This window comes from Carlito syrichta, unplaced genomic scaffold (genome assembly GCF_000164805.1).
Source record: "Carlito syrichta isolate Samal-C Ts95f unplaced genomic scaffold, Tarsius_syrichta-2.0.1 Scaffold305164, whole genome shotgun sequence".
Classification (NCBI taxonomy): Eukaryota; Metazoa; Chordata; class Mammalia; order Primates; family Tarsiidae; genus Carlito; species Carlito syrichta.
This window is the reverse complement of record NW_007249260.1, coordinates 56574-78994: the sequence shown is the minus strand read 5'-3', so window position 1 is coordinate 78994 and position 22421 is coordinate 56574. Positions and strand designations below refer to the sequence as shown.

Sequence of the window (22421 nt, the reverse complement as noted above, 5' to 3'; positions counted from 1 at the left end):
TATCTCAAATAATTTCAGTAACCTTCTGTTCTTATACATTTTTTCTTTCTTTTCTCATCTTTTCTAGAAATTTCAGATCTCTAAAAAAAAAACATTGATATTTGATTTGGTTATCACGGCCAGAGTCATAAAGAGAACTTTTATTTCTAGCTTAGTTTTTTTCTTTTCTCCCTCTCTCTCTTTTTTTTTTTTTTTTTTTTTGAGTTGGGGGTCTCACTCTGTTGCCAGGCTGGATTGCAGTGGTATAGTCACAGCTCACCACAGCCTCGACCTCCTGGGCTTGGCCATCCTTTCTTCTCAGCCTCCAAAATAGCTGGGACTACAGGTGTGCACCATCACACTTGACTAATTTCTTTTTTTTTTTTTTTTTTAATAGAAATGAGGTCTTGCTATGTTGCCCAGGCTGGTCTTGAACTTCTGGGCTCAAGCAATTCTCGACTTGGCCTTCGAGCCATCATGCTCAGCCCTGTTTTTTTTTTCTCTTAAGAAGAGTTCTCCAATCATCGTAATACTATAAAGGGATTGGCAGTAGTGGGAAACTGCCAGGGAAGGGAGGGTGGTGGGATTGGCAGTAGTTGGAAACTGCAGGGGTGGGGGGCATACCTCATCAACAAGGATTCCTGATATGAATATTTATATGCCTAACCCTGAATTGTACCCCACATCTTTAAAATTAAAAATTAAAAAAAACCACTGTAAAGAAATATATATTAAAAAAAAGAGTTCTCTCTGTGTGTTTGGAAGAAGACAGCATATTGGGGGTCTTGAGATACCAGATTTTTGAGGAATAGGATAGGCCCTACCTTGTCTAGTCTTGCAGCACTGGAACTTCCTTGAAAGCAAAGTGAACCTGAAGTATTAGATTTACTGTCTCACATTTCAGCCTGATTTTTTTTCTACGCTATACACACATGTGCGCATGCACACACACATTATCACACCTTTCATTTTCCCTTCCAGTCAGAACTCTTCCTGCCTTCTCTGTCATGCCCAGTTCCCTGGCAGCTCATGGTTGGCAGGAGCACAAGCCAGTGGTCAGATGCAACGTCCTGCCTTGTGCACTTGCCTGCTGGTGCTTTGGTCAGGACTTCCCCAAGCCGACTGAGACTCAGAAGCTGAGAAACTGAGTCGCTGTGAGAGGATGGGGAATTACCTCCTGAGAAAACTCAGGTGAGTCCTTACTGTGGGCGCTGTTTTTCGCGGGAGAAAGAGAACAGGGGCAAGGAGGCTGTGTGTATATATTTCTCTCGGGAGGCAGATTGTGCTTTGAGGTGGTAGAAGCTGAGGACAGCACCCTTTAAGAGCACATGACTCCCAGCTTACTTCTTCTCCTGCCTGACTTTGGAACTGTGGTTGAAAATAAAATGACTAGATATCAAGTCAAATCTGAATTTCAGATAAACAAATCCTTTTTTTAGGATAAGTATGCCTCATGCAATCTTTTTGGGCATTATTGTATAGTTCATACTTATACCAAAAAGTTATTCATTGTTTATTTGAAACTTAACTGTATATCCTGTGTTTTATCTGGCAGCCCTAGACTACTATTACACGAGTCTTTCTGCTTCTTTTTTTCCTCATCTGGGTGTGGGGCTCAACTTCCAATTCATCAGCTTTATGGGTTGGTATGAGAATGAACAGTCAGGTTCTTGAAAATTATGGATGCAGAATATACACTCAAATGCTTTTAATTTTAGTTGCGTCTGTTTGGGGTGATTTTTAGCCTCACACTTTTCAAATGCTTTGTATATTGTAGAACAGGTAAAGATAGCAGATATTATTCTCACATCTTGCTTAATCTCAGATAACTTGCATGGCACTCCCCTGTGCACACTCCCAAGTTCCTCACAGAAGATCTTAAACATAACATGACGAGACAGATCTGCCCAAGGAAAAAGTCTCATCCATCATTACTCCCATGCTCTAGTGGATACATTCATTCCCCACTAGCTAACATCTGAAGTGCAGTTGACTCATTTTGGCCCATAAAGTTCTACCTATTCTGCCTTAATTACTTTCTTATAGTTCTCTTATCGCTTTGGACGTGGCCTCCACTAACTTGCTTAGCACCCAGCATCTAATCATGTCTCCAACACCTAATAGTGAGTCTCTCAAAGGCACCTGTGCCTCTAGAGCTTAGCATAAATGTGTACTTAGTTTAATTAAATATGCTTTTCTGACCTATCTGCCATAATTATGTGGTATGGTCTTTATACCATCATCAATCTGACCACAACTAATATTCTAATTTCAAGACTGTGTGCCTTGGCTAACATACCTCTTGCTCCTAAGTTCATTTCCAACCGCATTCACTTGTCACAATATTCATTGTGCAATGTCCTGGTTAAATGCTACATCTTCCCAATTGCTGTCAGAAATCAGTTTTTCAGTTTTCTATGACTTGTAAATAGTTCAACCACATTAATGATCCTAAACATTGTCTACTTAGTTTCATGACTGTTCATGAGTGTCATGTGCATAAATATTTCACATTAGGATTCTCTGGCCACAAAACACTGCATTTTATAGTCTTTGAAATACCTGAAATCCTTGCTAATGCTCTGTAGACAGAAGGCTTTTTTTTTTTGAGGGATCCCAGACTGGAGCCTAGTCTGTCACCCAGACTAGAGTGCAGTGGCACACTCCTGGTCACCGCAGTCTCAACCTGCTGGGTTCCGGTGATCCTTCCACCTCAGCCTTCCAAGTAGCCAGAACTACAGGCACATGTTACCACGCCCGGCTAATTTTTTGATTTATTGTAGAGACAAGGTCTCTCCAAGTTGCCTGGGTGAGTCTCGAACCTGCGGGCTCAGGCAATTCACTCCCCTCAGCCTCCCAAAGTGCTGGGATTACAGGCGGAGCCACCGAGCCCGGTTGGCAGAAGGCTTTTGAGAAACGTTTCTTGACTGACTTGAAAGGAGCACATGTAATTCTCACAGAAATCTGGGAAAGCAGAGGATAAAACTTAAGGCTTTGGGTACTGAAACTTAAAGGAGCTTTCAATTTTTAGCTCTCTCCCTCTGCATTGATTTTTTTTTTTTTTACTTTATTGCATTATAATGATGTGGGGTACAAGTCAGGATTATGTACTCAAGTAATGAATGTGCAGGTGAAGTTTGGTCCTCCAACTAACTGGTCCTCACTGTCCCTTGTTTAGGTTCAGGTACTCTTTGTGTTGTTACGTTTCCTCCCTTCCTCTCTTTCCTGGCAGTGTCCTGTGACTACCCATCCCTCCCTTGTGCTTTTGTAATTAATGTTCTGGCCCCACTTATGAGTATTTGGTTCTTTGTTTCTATGATAGATTGCTAAGAATGACTGTCTCCAATTCCATCCAACTTGCTAAGTCCATGATATTGTCCTTCTTTATGGCTATGTAATATTCTATCATGTATATGTACCACATTTTCTTTATCCAGTCTGCTTCTGGACATGAATATTGGTTCCATGTCTTTGCTATTGTTAATAGTGTGGCAATCCACAGAATGGAAAAAAATATTTTCTAATTGTGTATATGATAAAGGCCTAATATGCAGTATCTACAAGAAACTTGAATGAGTCAAAAGGAAAAAAAACCAAATAGCCCTATTAAAAAATGGGCCGACGACATGAATAGACATATCTCAAAAGAAGACATATGAGCAGCCAACAGATACATGAAAAAATCCTCAGCCTCACTAATCATCAGAGAAATGCAAATCAAAACCACACTGAGATATCACCTTATCCCAGTAAGGATGGCCATCATTAATAAATTTAAAAATGATAGATGTTGGCATGAATGTGGAGAAAAGGGGACACTTCTACACTGTTGGTGGGAGTGCAAACCTAGTCCAAACTCTATGGAAAATAGTGTGGCAATATCTAAAGGAACTAGAAGTTGATCTTCCATATGATCTGGCAATTCTCCTTCTAGGAATATACCTGGAGGAATACAAATCGTTCTTCTTTGATTCTTAAACATTCCCACTTATATCTGTGACCACATTTCTATAGGGTTGTCAGTCACATTGGGAACAACCATGAATTGCTCTACCTTATAAAAGTTGAAGTAGCAAGAGGATGAAGACTCACTTCAACTGTGTTGTAAAATAAGAAAATAAGACCCAGAAAGACTCCATAGCCCAGGATCTTTTCTCCATTCTTCATGTCCACACACCTCAAGGCAGCCAGGGCCAGTAAGACACAAGGAATTCTCAGGGCTCAGCAAAGTATACCACTTGCCCCAGTGACAGTAGCTGAAAATAATCTCAGGTCTTCTACCTGACGGGGGCAGTATTAAGGAGTTCACAGGATCCTAGGCCTGGTGCAGCATAGTCCCAGCACTTTGGGAAGAAGAGACAAGAGGACTGCCTGAGCCCAGGAGTTCAAGACCAGCCTGGGAAACATAGCAAGACCTTGTCTCTACAATAAATCAAAAAATTAGCTGGTATGTGGTACATGCCTATGGTAGTTCCAGCTACTTGGGAAGCTGAGGTGGAAGGATTGCCACCAGTAGGTTGAAGCTGCGGTAGCCATGATCGTGCCCCTGCACTCCACCCTAGGTGACAGAGTGAGACTCCAACGAAAACAAACAAACAAAAAGAAACTTTAATTATTAAGTAGACCATATACTTGGCTACATTTATTATTTGGTCATGGAAGACAAATTATTCCCAGCAAGTAAAATATGACTGATTTCTGTCTGCAGCACCACATGTTTTAGCAAAGTTGGGAAGGCTGGTTGGCAGCATTGCTTAGTGATCAGTCAGAGGAAAAGGTGGGAGATGGTTTTCTTAAAAAATATTAGATACTTTTTTCCAGCTTTATTGAGGTATGACTGACAAAACTTGTATATATTTAGGGAGTATAACATGATGTGCTGATACTGTATACGTTGTGAAATGTCCCACAATCAAGCTGATTAACATACCCATCACCTCATGTAGTTGTCATTTTGTGTGTGTGTGGTGAGAACACTTGAGATTTGTTCTGATGAATAGTTCACCTAAGAGATCGTGAAGCCAGATTAATTATTTCTAGTCCAGCAAAACTGCAACTATCTCATTACCATTCTTCTATAAGCTTATCCACTTGCATTTATTAATTGTGTATGCTTTAATGTATGTCTCTTTCTGTTAGAAGAAAACCTCCATGCAGACAAGGTTGCAAAATGTTTTAGACACAGCATCTTCAACACACAGACAGCTGAGGGACCAACTCAGCATTCACTGACTAACCAGTGGCCTGACTTCCTTTAGCATCTCCATGTACTTAGCAATTCTGCTCCCAGGACAGTGCTGCATGCGTACCATCAGGTGCCAGCTTTTGGGACTTATCATCTATGCCAGAGACTAAGTCCTGCCTGTTCACCCAGGCTTTCTCTTACTGCAGAGTGATCTTCCTGAAGCAGGGGCGCATAGGTCTAATGATGGTTCCAAACTTCATATGATGTTACCTGCAACAGCATCTAGAACAGTAGTTAAGGACTTGGTCTTCAGAACCACATTATGTGTGTTTGGTCTTGGTCCTGTACTTGTAATCCTGGACAAGTTACTTTGTCTCCCTGGCTCAATATCCTGTGCCTACAGTGAGAATAAGAATATTGCTAGATCCTAGGTTTAGTTGTGAAGATTAAGTGAAATAATGCATAAATATCAGCAGAAACCCAGTAGGTGATTTACTAGTGACAGCTATTATTTAACTAGTTCAGTTCTCTGAGGCAGACTTTGTTTTCAGATTCTCAAGGTATAGCATATTTCGTTTCAATGAACCACACATGGAATTATTTGGCTTATTAGGAACTTCATTCAATTGCACCACAGATACAATTGAGGACAAGATGGAAGGATTCTACCTCATAGAGCTTATTCTAATAGGGAGAAGGTGTAAACAAATAATTATATAAATTATACAATTCTGATTGTGATGAGTACTATCCATAAAACATAGCAGAGGGAGGGCTTGGAGTGTGGCTGCAGGTGTGTGTGTCTGATGCCATGGAGATCTGACCTCTGAGGAAAGACCTGAATAATGAGAATGAGTAGGTTTGGCAAAGGTCTGTGGGATTAGCGTCTATGCATAGGGACCATAGGTAAAGCCCCAAGTGAGGTCTGAGAATGGTGTGTAGTGGGACGGGGAAGGTGGGGGGACAAAAGCTCAAGGAGAGGGGCTGGATCACCAGGTGACCACTCTGCAACCTACAGTTGGTTGTCCTGAGCCCTTTCCACTTTAATCTCTGTACTTCTCTCACTGCCTAAAATCACTTGACCCTTTAAGCCATTTCTGTCTGCATTGCTGATGCATTGATCATCCAACCTTAGGCAGAGAAGTCTCTTTAGGAAATGGCAGATTGTCTTCTCTACTCCTGATTGTTCAGGCCATCTTACTGTCCCTTGACTTCTCCATTTAGTCTTTTATTAAATTCCTATTTCTTAAAGAGCTTAAGGGTCCATAGGTGGAGAAGGGCCATCAAAGTTTAGGATGAGGAGGGTTCAGGTTTGTGGACAGTCAATGGAGAAAAAAATGATATAATTGTGCTCAGAGTTGAATGTGTGCCCTCATGAAAAATGTTTGCCTCCTTTTAAAGTTAATAAATAGGCCGGGTTCAGTGGCTCAGCCTGTAATCCTGCGCTTTGGGAGGCTGAGGCGAGTGAATTGCCTTAGGCTGCAGATTTGAGACCCACCTGGGCAACTTGGCGAGACCTCATCTCTATAATAAATCAAAAAAATTAGCCGGGTGTGGTAGTGCACGCCTGTAGTTCCAGTTACTTGGAAGGCTGAAGCGGAAGGATCGCTGGAGCCCAGGAGGGTGAGGCTGCGGTGGCTGGGAGCGTGCCACTGCACTCCAGTCTGGGCGATGAAGTGAGACTCCAACTAAAAATAAATAAATAAATAAATAAACAAACAGACAATCTCTCTTTTATCTATGTGTTTCCATATATGGGCAGTAACAATCTCTCTTTTTTCTATGTGTTTCCATATAGTTGCCTGGGAGATAATCAAAAGAAGCTCAGGAAGGTAAATCCTGATGCAGACAGAAAATGGTAAGAACAGAGCATTTTTCCTCTAGATTTATTTCCAGACTCTCTGCCCCATGAGAAGTCACCGTCATCGAGTTCTTTGGTGATTACTTCTGACTTGGCAGCAGGCTACATGGTGACTCTATCTAAATCAGAGAGACTGGTATTAGTGCACATGTTTTGTTTCTTTTTTAAAAAATTATTTTAAAGATGTGGGTGCAATTCAGGGTTAGGTATACAAATGTTTATTATACAGGTACCCTTGTTATGTTTTGTTTTTTATTGGATATGCAAAGCAAAGCAAATGTAGGAACATAGAGTTAAAGGATGTTCATTTTCGGTTGTCTATTTGCTATGGTGACACTTCCAGACTGTTCCTCATGAGCAGCCAGAACAAGTCTTTGGAAAACATAAGGCTCATCATGCCTTTTCCTTGCTGGAAACTGTCCAGTGGTTCTCCATTCCATCCAGAATAAAATCCAAGCTCTCCAACAGGGCCTATAATCCTGTAAGGGCTGACTCCTGCATACCTCTTTTCATTTCTCACTGTCTGCCTTCACCCACTACCTTCCAGGTATTCTGCTTTAATTTCATGGTCTCCAAGCCACCAAGCTCAGTCTTCACTGCCTGGCATTGGTATGTGCTACTCTGCCACTGCACAATCTTTTAAAAGATTTTCCATGTTTAAACTGATTGACTGCCCCTCCTCCTGGAGATGCTGACTCTCATGCCCTCCTCTGAAAGACCTGCCTGACAGGACTGTAGAGGAACCTGACTTGTGGACCCCACAGGTTTCTGGTTCTATACCCTACTTTTATTTGCTGGGGACTTTATCTCAACTTGTAGCTCTAGGTGTTGTCTTAGCTTTTGATAGTCCATCTCTCTTTGTAGACCACATGTTTTTCTAGGCACTCCATGTCTGCTTGACTTGCTAGTGTACATCTGTTGCCCAACTTTTACAAGACACTCAATGGAAAAAAGAAAAAAAAAGAGTGGAATAACAGCAGATCTCTAGATACTGATATCTTACCACAGCTTAGATGAGCAGAAACGCCCTGCCTTGTTTGTTAACCATGGGCTTGTCATATCTTTGCATACAACCTCTTTTCTAATCATTTCATCTCAAGGGCTTGGTTTCTGTCTCTAAGATGGTCCCTTTTTACCTAGTGTAAAGGGGTGGAGGATTGAAGGGAAGGCCCCGGTGTTTGTTAGTGATATGATATCATGTTTGCAGGTGTCAGCCATCTCCCAAATGTTTCACTGGCACTTTCTCTGCAAAAGGAAAGAGTTGATTTGGTGTGTCCCTCAGGGACAGCGGAGTGAATTTGCCTGTCCTGTGACTCTGCCACCCCCTTTTATGGTCTAGAGCCGCAGAGGAGACAGCAAAGTTCTGGTGACACTATTGAGCTAAGGTTCTCTTCTCTGGCTGTCACAAATCAGTTCTGTATAGTGCCATTTAAGATGTACTTTTAATTCAGGCATCAATTTAGGCAAAAATGAGGCATTTAAACTAGGCTTTTGTTTCTTCATGTCTAAAATGAGATCTGTACTAGATGTTAGTCTCTAACATTTTTCTGTTAAAGGAACTGAGGTGTTAACATTTTCAAACACTAGCAAGTCTTTATTACAAGGAGGCAATAACTAAATGAAGGAAATAATGTCTTTAGGGTGTTCCTATACAAGGAAGTTTTATGTGCAAGACTCATGGAATTTCAACCAGTTAGCATGATGAGGAAAATCTGAGCTGTCTGACTCTTCTGGTCAATTGTAGTCAAATATATATGTTTTACATGGGCTAATTTTACAGGATAATGCCTTTTTAATAAAGTTGGATTTTCTACATCTTCCTGAATCAATTTTGGTTATTATATTTTCCCAGATTATTATTTATGTAATTCATAACTTTAAGCATATTTATAGAAAGGACAGTATGAGCTCTTTCAAGTCACTTATCTTTTAAAATTTAGACTCATAGAGGTATAATATGATAAAATTCACCCTTCATATATATACAGTTTGATAAGCTTAGAAAAAACATGCATGGTCATGGAACCACCACAATCAAGATACGGAGTATTTCCATTTCCCCTTCCATTCCTTTCAACCCCTGGCAATTGCTCATCCGATTGCTGTTTTACTTTTTTTCCAGGATGTCATAGTGTCATTGCTTTTATCTTTATTAAATTCTTATTTTTGCTTTTCTTAGTTTTCTTTAATTGTTGCTATTCTAATTGTTTTGAGTTCAAAACTTAATTGTTTTTCTCAAAATTTTTTTTTGTTTAGGAATGGGAGCATATAAAAATATAAACTTCCTTCTAAATAATATTTTATCTATATCCTATGTGCCATTAAAAGAAGAGTTCAAAACGTAATTTTTGTCTCATTTGTTCTTGTGTAGAAGTGGGAGCAGATAAGAATATAAACTTTCCTCTAAATAATATTCTATCTGTATCCTATATATCATTAAGGAACTGCTATTATTGTAAAATATTTTGCAACTTTGCTTTTAATTTCTTTTTGAATTTGAGTTTTTAATTCCAAATATTGCTTTATATATTCTAAGGAACAATTTTAATTTTATTTCATTGTTATCAGTATACGTGTGATCGGTGTTATTTCTGCTTTGTGAATTTTATTGAAGTCTTCTTTGTCATATATATCAACTTTGAGGCAAGTTACTCACATTTTCAAAATTTGGGTTTTTCAAATACGTGAAATAGTCTCAAAATACTACAAATTTAGGTTGTAGTTGTGGAAATAATAAATGCCTGTTAAATTAGCACACATATTGAGACAAAATGCATGCAACATCAAGCTTCAATAAGTAATCAATTAAGCCATATAATGACAAATTCTTATAAGATAAATAAAGTCCTAATAACAAAATTGAGTTTAAGCTTATTTTCACCAATAAATATCAGCTAGCATTATGTTTATTATACTCACAAATTTTGAAAATATATAATGTAACCTTTTGTTCAATGGTCATAATTCTGAAATTTGTCTGTTAGAGAAATGTTATTAGTTGTGTATTTCAGATATTCTCTGTTGTTATTTTTACTACTTTTTATCAACTGAGATAAATTAATCCATTTGGTTTGAGTTGCTTTTCATGTTTCTTTGCTTCATATTTTTAATGAAAAAACCAAACTGCAAAATATTTTAAAGAATTTATTCTGAGGCAATATGAGTGACTGTGGTCTGGAGAAAACACAAGCCCAAGAAGCCTTGCATTAGTCGTCCCAAGGCAGTGGGTTTACAGTTCGGTTTGATACATTTCAGGAGAACAGGAACTGCAGATAAAATCATAAATCATATACTTGGAAGGTATACATTTTTTAGGCCCAGAATGGTGGGTTTCTTAAAGTGGGGACTTACAAGTTATAGGTAGGTTTTAGGGATTCTTTAGTTGACAGTTGGTCGAGAGAGTTAAGCAACTGCCTAAAGACTTGAAGTCAATAGAAATGAATGCATGAGTTAGGACAAAGTGTTGTAGGGGCCAAGGCCCCTATTATGTGAATGAAGCCTCATAGATGGCAACCTTCAGAGAGAATAGACTGCAAATGTCTCTTACTTAGACATTAAAAGTTAAGTTCCGACTCTCAGTTAATCTCACCTAGGCTTGGCTGCATTGATGAATATTCTCTATGGATGCAAATTCCCCCTCCCACTGCCCCCCCCAAAAGACAGCTTTGCAGGACCATTTCAAAATATTTCAAATACATATATTTTGGTGTAAAACATTTTTATTGGCTTCAGGATCTGTTTGTCATGTGAGACTATAACAGAGTCAGTGTGGAAATCAAGCCACATTATACCAGTTTAATAAAGTTTAACAAGATTTTATGGTTTATAGGGTGTGACTTAATCCTTGTCTGGCATGGACTTAGCTCCTATTTGTAATCTGGTATCTTATTGTCACAGAATCTCTCCTGTCAGTCTTATGATCTGTATTTTAACCTTCAAAATGGTCAGTTGTTGTGTCTAAAATCCGAAAGGGAGATGTGTTCCACCTCCTTTCCTGTTGTTTCTGGGAACTCAATTTTTCAGGTTTCTCTGGGGTTTCCTTGTCCATGAGGGGGTTCATTCAGTCAGTGGGGAGCTTAGGACTTTATTTTTGGTTTACAGTATTGATTCTAGTTTTTTTGATGTGTCACCATTCATGACAGTGTTAGTAGGTGTTTGTGGGTTTTATCTTTATTATGCCACCTCCTGGCCAGCTCCTCTTCTGAAATAAGTGGAGGGTGGTGTGTTAAAATATATTTTCCCAAGCGTGAGGAAGTCCCTGTGGTGGGAGATCAAAGGCACTTGGGAAGGTGGCAGGCAGCTCCCTCTCAGACGAGGAGGATAGAATGAATTCCTGTTTCTTTAGTATTGTCGGCTCCAATTTTCATTAGTTATATTGGGTTAAAGCCTCCCACTCATATGACCTTATGCTAATTTTATTACCTCTGTAAATATCCTATCTCCAAATACAGTCACATCCTGAGATCCACTTCATTGTGTTTGAGTGGAACACAATTTAGTCTATACCACAGGTCAAGAAAATCCAAGGAGGTTCCTAGAAATTATGGAATTACTACCACTGTCTGGAGGTTACCACTGGCTACAGGATGCTGAGTTGTTCTACTGTATTTAAGTCACAGTGGACAACCAGCTGTAGGTGCCAATAATTCACAGCCTGAACTTAGACAGGTTTGGATTTTGTGGCTATACCCTGTTTATGGAAGATGCCAAACACTGTAAAATGTTATTCGGAGCCAAATGTGAGCAGCTAGGCCTGTGATGCTGTCCTCAGGAGGTAATGAGAATGTGTGCCCACCGTTGTTGAATTGTAGCTTGGTTATATACAATTTGGGAGGACAGAAGTTACAAGAAATCATAAATCAATACATATGAGATTTACATTAGTTTGGTCCAGGAAGGCTGGACAGCTAAGGAATTTTGAAAGTAGTAAAGAAAAGGTATAGCTTAAGGAATGATAAGGGAGCCAAGATTCTTGATATGTAGATGAAGCTTTATGCATGGTGGCAGTCTTCAGAGAGAGCCGGTAAGTGTCTTAAAAGGTGCTCAAGTCTTCAAAAGGCAGTTTTACGGTATCATAAAACATTTGATTTTTCTTCTTTATCTGTTATGTGATGTTATGCCAGAGTTAAATTGGAAAGTAAGCTACATTAAATGGTTAAAAAAAAAGCCTGTCTCTCCAGAACTCTTAGCTTGGAATTTGGCAAGATACAGAAAAAAGGTCAGAGTTTGGTCATTAACCCTCAGAACAACAGAGCAGCTGAATTCTTCAGTCACCAACTTCTTTGTGAAATGACCTTGCATTTTACAATGTTCAAATGTGGTTGTGCAGTAATGTTTGTTTTGTTTTTTAATCTTTATTTTTGAGTCAAGTTCTAACTCACCCAGGCTGGAGTGCATTGGCATGATTATGGCTCACTGCAGTCTTGATCTCCTGGGCTCAGGTGATTCTCCTGCTTCAGCCTCCCAAGTAGCTGAGACTTGGCTTTCCATCACTTCAAAGGCATGTGCCACTATGCCTTGCTAGTTTTTTGACTTTCTGTAGAGATGAGGTCTTGATAAGTTGCCAAGGCTGGTCTTGAGCTTCTGTGCTCAAGCAGTCATTTCACATTGGTCTCCCAATGTGCTGGGATTACAAGCATGAGCCACTGTGCCTACCCTGTTTTGTTTTTTCTTAAAGAGCTCATAGGTTTTATATTCTCTTTGTACTAAAATTTTGGGCAATATATTTCCTGTCTTTGGAGAGTAATGTAATTCTCAATTATGTTTTTCTCCTCACAACTTTGTGGACATATCTCCATTCCAGCTGTGGATTTGGGGCCACTTTGGGCCCCTTCACTGATGACTTGGTTTCATGTGTATTTTTCTCATGGATTCACAGACTCATTATGTATTCTTTTTTCTCCTCTAGAATTATGTAATTTTTGTCTTCTACACATATGTCTTTAAAACTTTTCTCCAGTTTTCTTGAGATATGATTAACAAATAAAAATTGTATATATTTAAAGTATACAGTGTGATGTTTTGATAGATTTATTCATTTTGAAGTGATTACCACAATTAAGCACTTGAATAATTATATATCTATCACCTCACACAGCTGCCATGATTTGTTTTTTTCCCCTGTAAAATCAATTTTCAAGTTCAGGTCTTTATTCTCTCATTACATCTTTGTTTCATTTGTTTGGTTCTCATTTCTAGGTGTAGTAAGTATGTGTGTATTAGGCCTTCATTTTTAGTAATCATCATCCTTTTTCTAATTATTCTCCCCCCTAATTTTTTGCCATTTAATTTTCTCTTCAAGCATGCTTTATACACCACAGCTATTTTTAGAAAAATTGATTTTACTTATTGATGCTTTTAATTTCTATGTCATACTTGTATATATAAGGATACATTTGATATTTTGATACATGTATATAATGTGCAATGATTAAATCAGGATAATTAGGCTTTCCATCACTTCAAATATTTTTCTCTTTTTGTGTTGGGATGATTAAAATTCTTCTCTTCTAGCTATTTTGAAATACACAATAAATTATTAACTATAATTTCTCTGCTGTACTATCCAGTACTAGAACTTATTCCTTCTAGCTAACTGTATTTTTGTACCCGTTAAACTTCTTTTTATTCCCTCTTCCTCCTTTAATGTTGTTTTAATTTATCTAAATACTTCATTATTCTCTTCAGTTGTTTTCCTGATTTAGGGCAGCCCACTTTCTTTCTTCATTTATTGTTATTGTTGTGAGTGGTGCAGGGTCAGACATAACCAGGTCCATGAACATTTAGAACTTTCCACAGGTCGGATTTTATTGATGCTATTTCAATCAAGAAAGCCATCAACTACATGGAGTCCCCAAGGAGGTGATTTTCCTTAGCACTTAGTACCTGTTTATTCGGTAGTCAGAGCTGTGGGCACACAGGCTCAAGTCCCTCCATGAGTCAGTCCACACAACAAACTACCCATAGTAGTATACTTAAGCAATATATAAGTGTTGTTGATTAAAATTTCCATATCAAACAGGGTAACATTTAACATCAAGAGAAAAAGAGGTAGGAAAAGGGGTTAGCAAACCGGTCCCAGGAGAGTGATATGAACAAGTAGAGTATCCTGGGATGATGTGGACAGATGGGAGCGTTTTGCAAGAAGGAGTCCTTGATGTGGGCTGAGCCTTCAGTACTGATCACAAGTGACAGCAAAACAGGGTCTAGCTGGTGATATTCTGCTCTTTTGATGGCCCTTGAGTCCTCTGTTGAGGACCAATAATAGAGGGTTAAGCTCTTATTTGGTTGGGTGTTGGCCCTGTTGATTAGGGGAGCATCTGGAGCCTATTGATATAATGTCTTTTGAAATGTTAGATGGAGTCTTTATCTCAGATGAAGTCACATTTGTCAAGAGTGGTCTATAAATTATTAACAATCATTATTAACAGTAATGAGCAGATATTCTCTGCCTTTGAAATTTTGTTTCTGCTTCTTTTGTATTTTTGTGTGTAGTTTATCTTTGCAACTTTGTTGTCGGATAAAATAGTGTGTGTATGTGCATGCACGTGTGTGTGTGTGTGTGTGTGTTTGTGTGTTTGTGTGTGATTAAGGAGGGAGCAGAAGAGAAATAAGCTAAGATCCAGACTTTGATTTTACTATGTTGTTTTAGACTATCTCCTTGCCAAATATTTTCTTCCCTCTGCCTGGACACATCTCTGTTCCGTGTGTATGTGTACTGATGTGTCTGTTCTGTGAGTATTGGTATATTGGGCCGGTCATTACAGGTTGTATCCTTTGACATCTGCATGTTTACCATTAAATTTAGAAGACCAGTAAACAGAGAAATAAAAGGTGATGTGTTGGCAACCCCATCACTCCTTTAACCCTGTCTGTTGTGGTGTGGATTTATAGCTAGAGATCATCTCTGTTTTTCTCATCACTGGCTCATACCTATTGATGTCTGTTACTGTATATTTGTAGGTAGAATGTGTCAAATCCTATTTACCTTTAAGGATTTATATGCTTCATCAAGAACAGCATAAAAATAAAATGTAAGACGTTCAATCTTCTCCCTCAAATTGTTCTAAATTCCACTGTATTATGCATGTGTTTCCCACACATGTGACAATATACATGTTCTGATAATCTAGTAATTACTTAGCTTATGAAGTCTGGAACTTTATTCTCCACTTATCATTGTCTTCCTATATTTTTGTGGTTTTTCAGGAAAAGCAAGAGTAAGCAGGCTTTTAACTGTATTTGGCATTTACTTCATGAATCTGACAATGACTTTAGGAGAAGGGCAGTCAAATGCTTCCTTGAAGTGTATTTTCTGTTTCAGAGAACCTGGAGTATCTCATATTACTATCTCTCTCCTTGCAGGCAGGAAGTGACTGCATTGGAAAGAAATAATCAAAGTCAAGATAAGAAAAGTAAGTCAGTACTTCATAATATCTCCATAATACAAGGGAGGTATAAATGTAAACCTCCAAGTGATAAGACATTCTCTTGACATTATTTTTAATAGACAAAACGAAAAGGTACTGTTTAGAGTCATTAAACTGTCATAAACTGATTATATTATTCTTTGTATTAAAGTAATATTTGTGTATGATTTATTTTGAGCAACACTTAATAAACTTCTGTGGGAAGCAGTTAACCAAACCCTCCTGAAAATGTTGCTTTCTTGATTTGTTTGTCACCACATTCTGCCTTTTGGATCCTCAGTCACTGGCCACCTGTCTGCTACTCTCTGACACTACACTTTCTTGGGTATAATATAAAATAATGGTGCACCTTAGGGATCCATTCTTGGAATTTTCCTACTCTTGTGAAGTGTTCATATGTGATTGATCTTTTTTCTTCCAAACTTCGGTAGACTGTTTTTTGCAAAGCCGCTTGGAAGAATGACATTTATTATGAATAACAGTTGTTACATATAGATGCAAATGCCTCTGTAGTTATAGACTATTTTATTTTGTCATCTTTGCAAGTTGCATTTCTCATAAAGTTTGTCTTTTAAATTAAAATTTCAAAGTCCTAAAATTATTCACCATATCCTCATAAGTGTTTAATGTTTCAGGATCTGTTGTGATGCCCCCTTGCTCACTGCTAACTCTGTTTCTGTATGTGCATGCATGTGTACTTACTCATACTTGTACTTTCCACCTATTATTTTATTAGTCAATTGTACTATAGTTCATTCATTTTATTTATTTTTTAAATGTAATCAGATTTTGTTAATCCTTTTACAAGCTAGTTTCTCACTCTGGGCCCAACCTCAAGTGGTAGGGCTTACCCAAATTCTAAGAGATCCACCAAGCAATGTGCTGCTTTTGTAGAGAGAAGAGATGGGAATTGATTTGATGGGCTTATCTTGAAATAATTCAGACTTTTAAACTCTTCATGGAGGTGCAGGTTCCTTAATTTTCTTTTGGCATACCTATGGGTTTAAAGTCACCTGGGGTACTGCCTCCTTCCTGTTTACCAGGATCTATCAGCCTTATGTCCTCCATGCAGTAAGACTATTATTATTATTATTATTATTATTATTTTTGGATTGGAGTCTCAGTCACCCAGGCTGGAGTACAGTGGCACACTCACAGCTACCACAACTTTGACCTACTGAGCTCAGGTGATCCTTCTGCTCTGGCCTTCCAAGTAGCTGGAACTACAAGTGTGCACCACTATGCCTGGCTAAGTTTTTGATTTATTGTAGAGATGAGGTATTGCCCAAGTTGGTCTCAAAGCCTTGGGCTCAGGCAATCTCTTGCCTCTACCTTCCAAAGAGCTGGGATAATAGGTATAAACCACCATGCCGACCCAGTAGACCATTATTATGTTCTATGGATATAAAACATGATCAGTTTTCCTGCCAAGTAGAATTTGACCAAAAGATAGAAATCGAGGAAGATCTGAGATATACCAGTGCAGCAGTGCTGGTGTCCCTCCCTCCACATGAAAGTAAATGTGTATTTGATGATGGGCATTGTGCTGCTTTAGTTCAGTCAAAAGACCTCAGTGGCAACAGTAGATGCTGTTGAAGTTATCATCTTATTAAATTTGTGAACATGTCTTAGACCTGCCATTCTTTACACAGGCCAAAAAGGGAAATTACATGGGGACGTAATACAAATCACCACCTTGGCATCTTCTCAGTATTCAAATAAATAATTTTATGATTTCTGTAGGAAAGCTGTATTACTTCTAGTCAGTTTGTTTGACTCTATTTGGACTATGCCAATAGAGTAAGTTAGAAGAATCACTATGATAATGCTGAAAGTTGGTCAGCCTATCCATTTTACCTATGCTTTCAAATCCTGGTGAAAATCACAGGCTTTTACGTACCTTTTCAATCCACTATGAATCAGATATAGGACAAACTATTTGTCCCTGTATGCTGATTAGTGAGTTAAGATACAAAGGAGATTTTTTTCTGGGTAATTTCCTTGGTCGGTTCTTGGACCACAAATTTAAAGTCATGATTGCATCATGTCCTTTGTTTATATGCTCTGGAAGCAACTAGATCATAACTCAGATTTTATATTATTATTATTTTTTTTTTGAGTTGGAGTCTCACTCTGTCACCCAGACTGGAGTGCAATGGCTGCTCCCGGTCACCACAGCTTTGACCTGCTGGGCTCCGGCGATCCTTCCGCCTCAGCCTTCCAAGTAGCCGGAATTACAGGCATACGCTACCACACCCAACTGATTTTTTGATTTATTGTAGAGATGAGGCCTCGCTGCCCAGGCGGGTCTCGAACCCACGGGCTCAGGCAATCCACTCACCTCAGCCTCCCAAAGGCGCGGGATTACAGGCTGAGCCACCGAGCCCGGCTTGGACTTTATATTCTTTACCTTTTCCTTAATGGTCTGTTGGAGCAGTGATTTGGGCTGAGCTCTTCAATTCAGGTGACCACAGGTAAACTTTAAAAACCTTTCATGTGAGTTGTGAACCAATTGTGGCACTTTTTAAAATGTCAATGGTATCTGCTCAACTTCTAAACCAAACCGGACTCTCATCTCTTTGGGAATTTATTGCATTTATTCATTCCTGGAATCAGCTGTTACAGTTCAGTCACAATTACTGGGCTAAATTGCAGAAAAAAAATTATAGGCTACTAATGTTTTCCAAATTATAGTAGAGTTACCAAATTTTATATTTAAAAAAAGGTACATTTGTTTTACAGAAAACAATTTAATGATCACTAATGTGTATTTCATGGACTTGGAGAAAAGAGTCTTCTTCGCCATTTTAGCAAACTATATTAACATAGTCACTTTAATATTTGCATATTCCTATATATTTAGATGTTTTTCTGTTTTTTTTTAAATAACAAGGAATACAAGTGTGGTAGACAGATTAAAGCCCCCAAAGATATCCAAATTTGAATCTCCAGAGCCTGTGAGTGAATTATGTAACAAAAGGGACTTTGCCTGTGTAATTAAGTTAAGGGTACTGAGGTGGGGAGAGAGTCCTGGATTTTCCACATGAGCACAATGTAATTACAAGAGCTCTTAAAAGGTGGAAGAGGGACAAAGAGGAGAAAATGTCAGAGAGCTGAGAAAAATCCCACCAGGTGGCGAGTCTCATGATGAGAACAGAAGCAAGAGAGAGAAGGGAGGCACCAGACTCTTAAACAATCAACTCTCACATGAACTAATAGAGAAATAACCCACTCATTCTTATGAGGATGGCACCAAGACATTCATGATAGATCCACCTCCATGACCCAAACACCTCCCACGAGGTCCCACCTTCAACACTGGGGATCACATTTCAACCTGAGATTTGGAGGGGCAACATCCAAACCATAACAGTATGGATGTATGTAGCATTCCATATTTGAAGTCAATGTATTGAGTATGATTTTTTTTTTGTGAAGAATGGTTAGCTATTAGAAATTATTATCAAGGAGATGCAATTCAAAACCACACTGAGATACCACCTAACTCCAGTCAGAATGGCAATTATCAATAACTCAAAAAATAACAGTTGCTGGAGAGAGTGTGGTGTAAAGGGAACACTTATACACTGTTGGTGGGAGTGTAAACTAGTGCAACCTCTGTGGAAAACAGTGTGGTGATTCCCAAAAGCTCTAAATATCGACCTCCCATATGACCCCGCAATCTCCCTACTGGGAATATACCCTGAAGAACTCAAATCACTCTATGAAAAAGATACCTGCATATGTATGTTTATCGCAGCATTGTTCACAATAGCAAGAACCTGGAAGCAATCATGCTGTCCATCAAAAGAGGACTGGATTAAAAAAATGTGGTACATATACACGATGGAATACTACGCAGCCATAAAAAAGAACAAAATCATGAATTTCGCAGCAACCTGGATGGAACTAGAGTCTACAATACTGTGACCACTCACAGAAACAAAGATCTGAGTATCACATGTTCTTACTCATACAGTGGACCTTGAACATCTATCGTAATACTATAAGAAAATAATTGACAGTGGTGGGAAACTATGGGGGGGAGAGGTAGTAAATATCTGTCTGGGGTTGGGGAGACACCCCTTATCAACAAGGGTGCCTGAATGAAACATATTTGTGTACCTAACCCTTAACTGTACCCCACAATACCAAAATAAAAAATATTGATTAATAAAATAAATAATTTATTTAGTTTTACAGAAATTATTTAATTTGTTTAATATAGTTTAAGATCTTACTAAGAATTACTATCAAGCTTATTAGATTGCAGATTTCACAATAAAGTTTCTTCTTATAGAGGATAGTTGCCATATTTAACATTCTGCGACCTCCTTAATTCTAGCTTGTTTATATATAAATGGTATATATAGACATATATACAACGTATATAAATTGCTTCAGTATTGCAGATAAAATCAACTTGCATACGTATATTTGTAAGAAATTTGAAATAATTAATTGCTGTTGTTATTTATGTACCTATTTGTATAGCGATTGATCATTTTTTTAAGATTATATAATTTTTGTGATAACTCATATGAAATTTATCTCTTAAATTTGCAGCTGTGTTAATTCTTTCTTTGTATTTGTCAAATTTCATTGACATAGCATGTTTAGAACAATATTTTATTACCCAATTCCAAAATCCACATTATTCACTAGACTTGACATTATTCATCTAACCAGGAATATGTTGCCTGAGAACATATGTTCTTCCTTGATCTTCTCATTCAGTCTTGAGAACCTCCATTATACAATGGAATAATGTCAGATGTGTAGTTAATGAGCCTCTTTGCAGTTTTATTATTAATTCTATCCTTTTTATTTCTCCCTCCAACCTGTGACAGTCCAAAAATCTCACTTTGCTTTCCTTTTATTTATTTTTTATCTTCCAGATCAAGAAGTATCATCTACTTTTAATCAGGTAACTGAAAAATAAAATAAAAAAGCTGAATGAACTTTCATTACATTTGTCTGATAAATGTCAAGATGCAGATGATTTTATTTGAGGAGCATTCATCTTCCTTTATTTGCAACTACTGAATGTATTTACATGAATCTTTTATATTCTAAATAATTTAGCTGGTAATTTTAATGCAGAAATGGAATGAAATAAAAAGTTAAAAAGTGTTTTAACTGATTTAGATGATTAGCAAGTTTTTATTGTTTTGGCTTCAGTTCTGCTGAAGTCTATTATTTTAGCTTTCAAAGCTATTATAACAAAAACTAGATGAAATCAAATAAATGTACTTACAGGTCACCACAAAGCATTAATTATTTTAGCTTTCCACATTCCTTTCCAATCCTTATGTCCAGAAATTAACATTTATGTTTAAAAACATGATGGAAATAAAAAAAATGTGGAAAAAATGTTTATTCCTTTTAATATTGCATCACAAGAATTTTATTGACTTTATTAGTGTATATTAACATTCTGATTTTTTCTTTCCTTTGCAGTCTATGCAACTGAAAATGTGCTTAAACTCAATTTTCTTATTAGTATTTTATTTTCTCTTATAAAATTTTGTCATTGTATGGCTTAATTCATTACTTTTTGAGGATTGATTGTTGTATGCTTTTTGTCTCAATATGTGTGACCTGAGGTATACAACTGCTTTTCTCTACATACTTTTATCTAGGGATAATAAAATGCTTCTTTTCTCTTTTATTGTTCAAAGTGAAATGAAATCAGAATGAGTAGTGGCTTGAAGCACAATTTATGTGGCTAAAATGAGGTTTCTAAGACACTAGGGCTTGGAACAAGGGCTTTGGATACTTGAGCTGTAAGAGCCCCATCAGGTGTGCAGAAACAAGAAAGGAGGGTTGGGCATTGAGATCCATTGGATGATGACTCTGGTCCTCGATTTCTTTTCTCTTTGTGCTTGGCAGGAAATTGAGAATGGCAGTGGCTCTGAAGAAGTGTGCTACACTGTCATTAATTACATCCCCCATCGGAGGCCCTCCCTGAACTCCAACGATAATGGTTATGAGAACATTGACTCCACCACAAGGAGAGTGAGACAGTTTAGAGAAGAAACTGAATATGCCCTTCTTAGGACTTCTGTTACCAGGCCTCCTTCCTCCACCCAGGAGCATGACTATGAACTTGTGCTTCCACACTAAAACCCTCAAGTTTCCTCCTCCTCTTCCAGCAATGAAGATGATGCAGAATGCAGGCTAGGGGGAGCTCTTCTCTCTCAGCAGCTTATGGAATAGTCATTTCTGGTTAAAGTTCAGCCTTGTGCAACTCTGAAATATGGCTTCTCTGTGATTTGAGTGAAACCATATAAACTGGCATAATGACCTAGAGTATTCTATATGATTTTGCTTGTAAAGTTTGAGGACTTGGAGATGATTAAAAAAAAAATCCTTCCTAGGACAATAAGCATACACAGATATATGTCCTAGAGTCTTCCATTTTAAACCTGCTCTCCAAATTTGAAATGTCACCATCTCCACTTCCAAATATTTGTTATATTTTTGAGATGTAATCTACTCAATACACTTGGATATGGATCAGTAGCCAGACCTTTTGCTAACGTGATATTTATTTCAATTTTGTCTTTTCAATGTACTGGAGATTATTGCTTATAAACTTGCAGTAATACTTCAAGAATCAGTAGTTTTTGGTATTGACCTTTCTGATAAGAGAAACTAAGTGTCACAGAAGAAAAAAAGATGAAATGAATCAGATATAGTTGCTCATTATTGTCTTTTTGTACAATAGTAAATTGGAAGATTTTGTTCAAAGATTAGTACAAAAATAGGAAAATAAAGTTGTTCTTATAGTTTTGTTTACAACATACTAATCAAGTTAATCTGTGACTAGTTACCACCATTGAAGAATGAATAGTTTCTGGTTTTAAAATCAGGCAAATTGGAGCCGGGCTCAGTGGCTCAGCCTGTAATCCCGCGCTTTGGGAGGCTGAGGTGAGTGAATTGCCTGAGCCCGTGGGTTCGAGAC

At 37.9% G+C, this 22421-nt stretch overlaps 1 protein-coding gene across 1 annotated transcript; it reads left to right on the top strand.

Moving 5' to 3' along the window:
• Positions 1–1043: 1043 nt before the first annotated feature.
• GCSAML (germinal center associated signaling and motility like) lies at positions 1044–21580 on the top strand. The gene is made up of 5 exons (XM_008061240.1): positions 1044–1170; positions 6963–7022; positions 15390–15439; positions 20353–20381; positions 21347–21580. Exons 1-5 carry the CDS (start codon positions 1142–1144, stop codon positions 21578–21580), a joined length of 402 nt encoding a protein of 133 aa, XP_008059431.1. The 5' UTR covers positions 1044–1141.
• Positions 21581–22421: the final 841 nt, after the last annotated feature.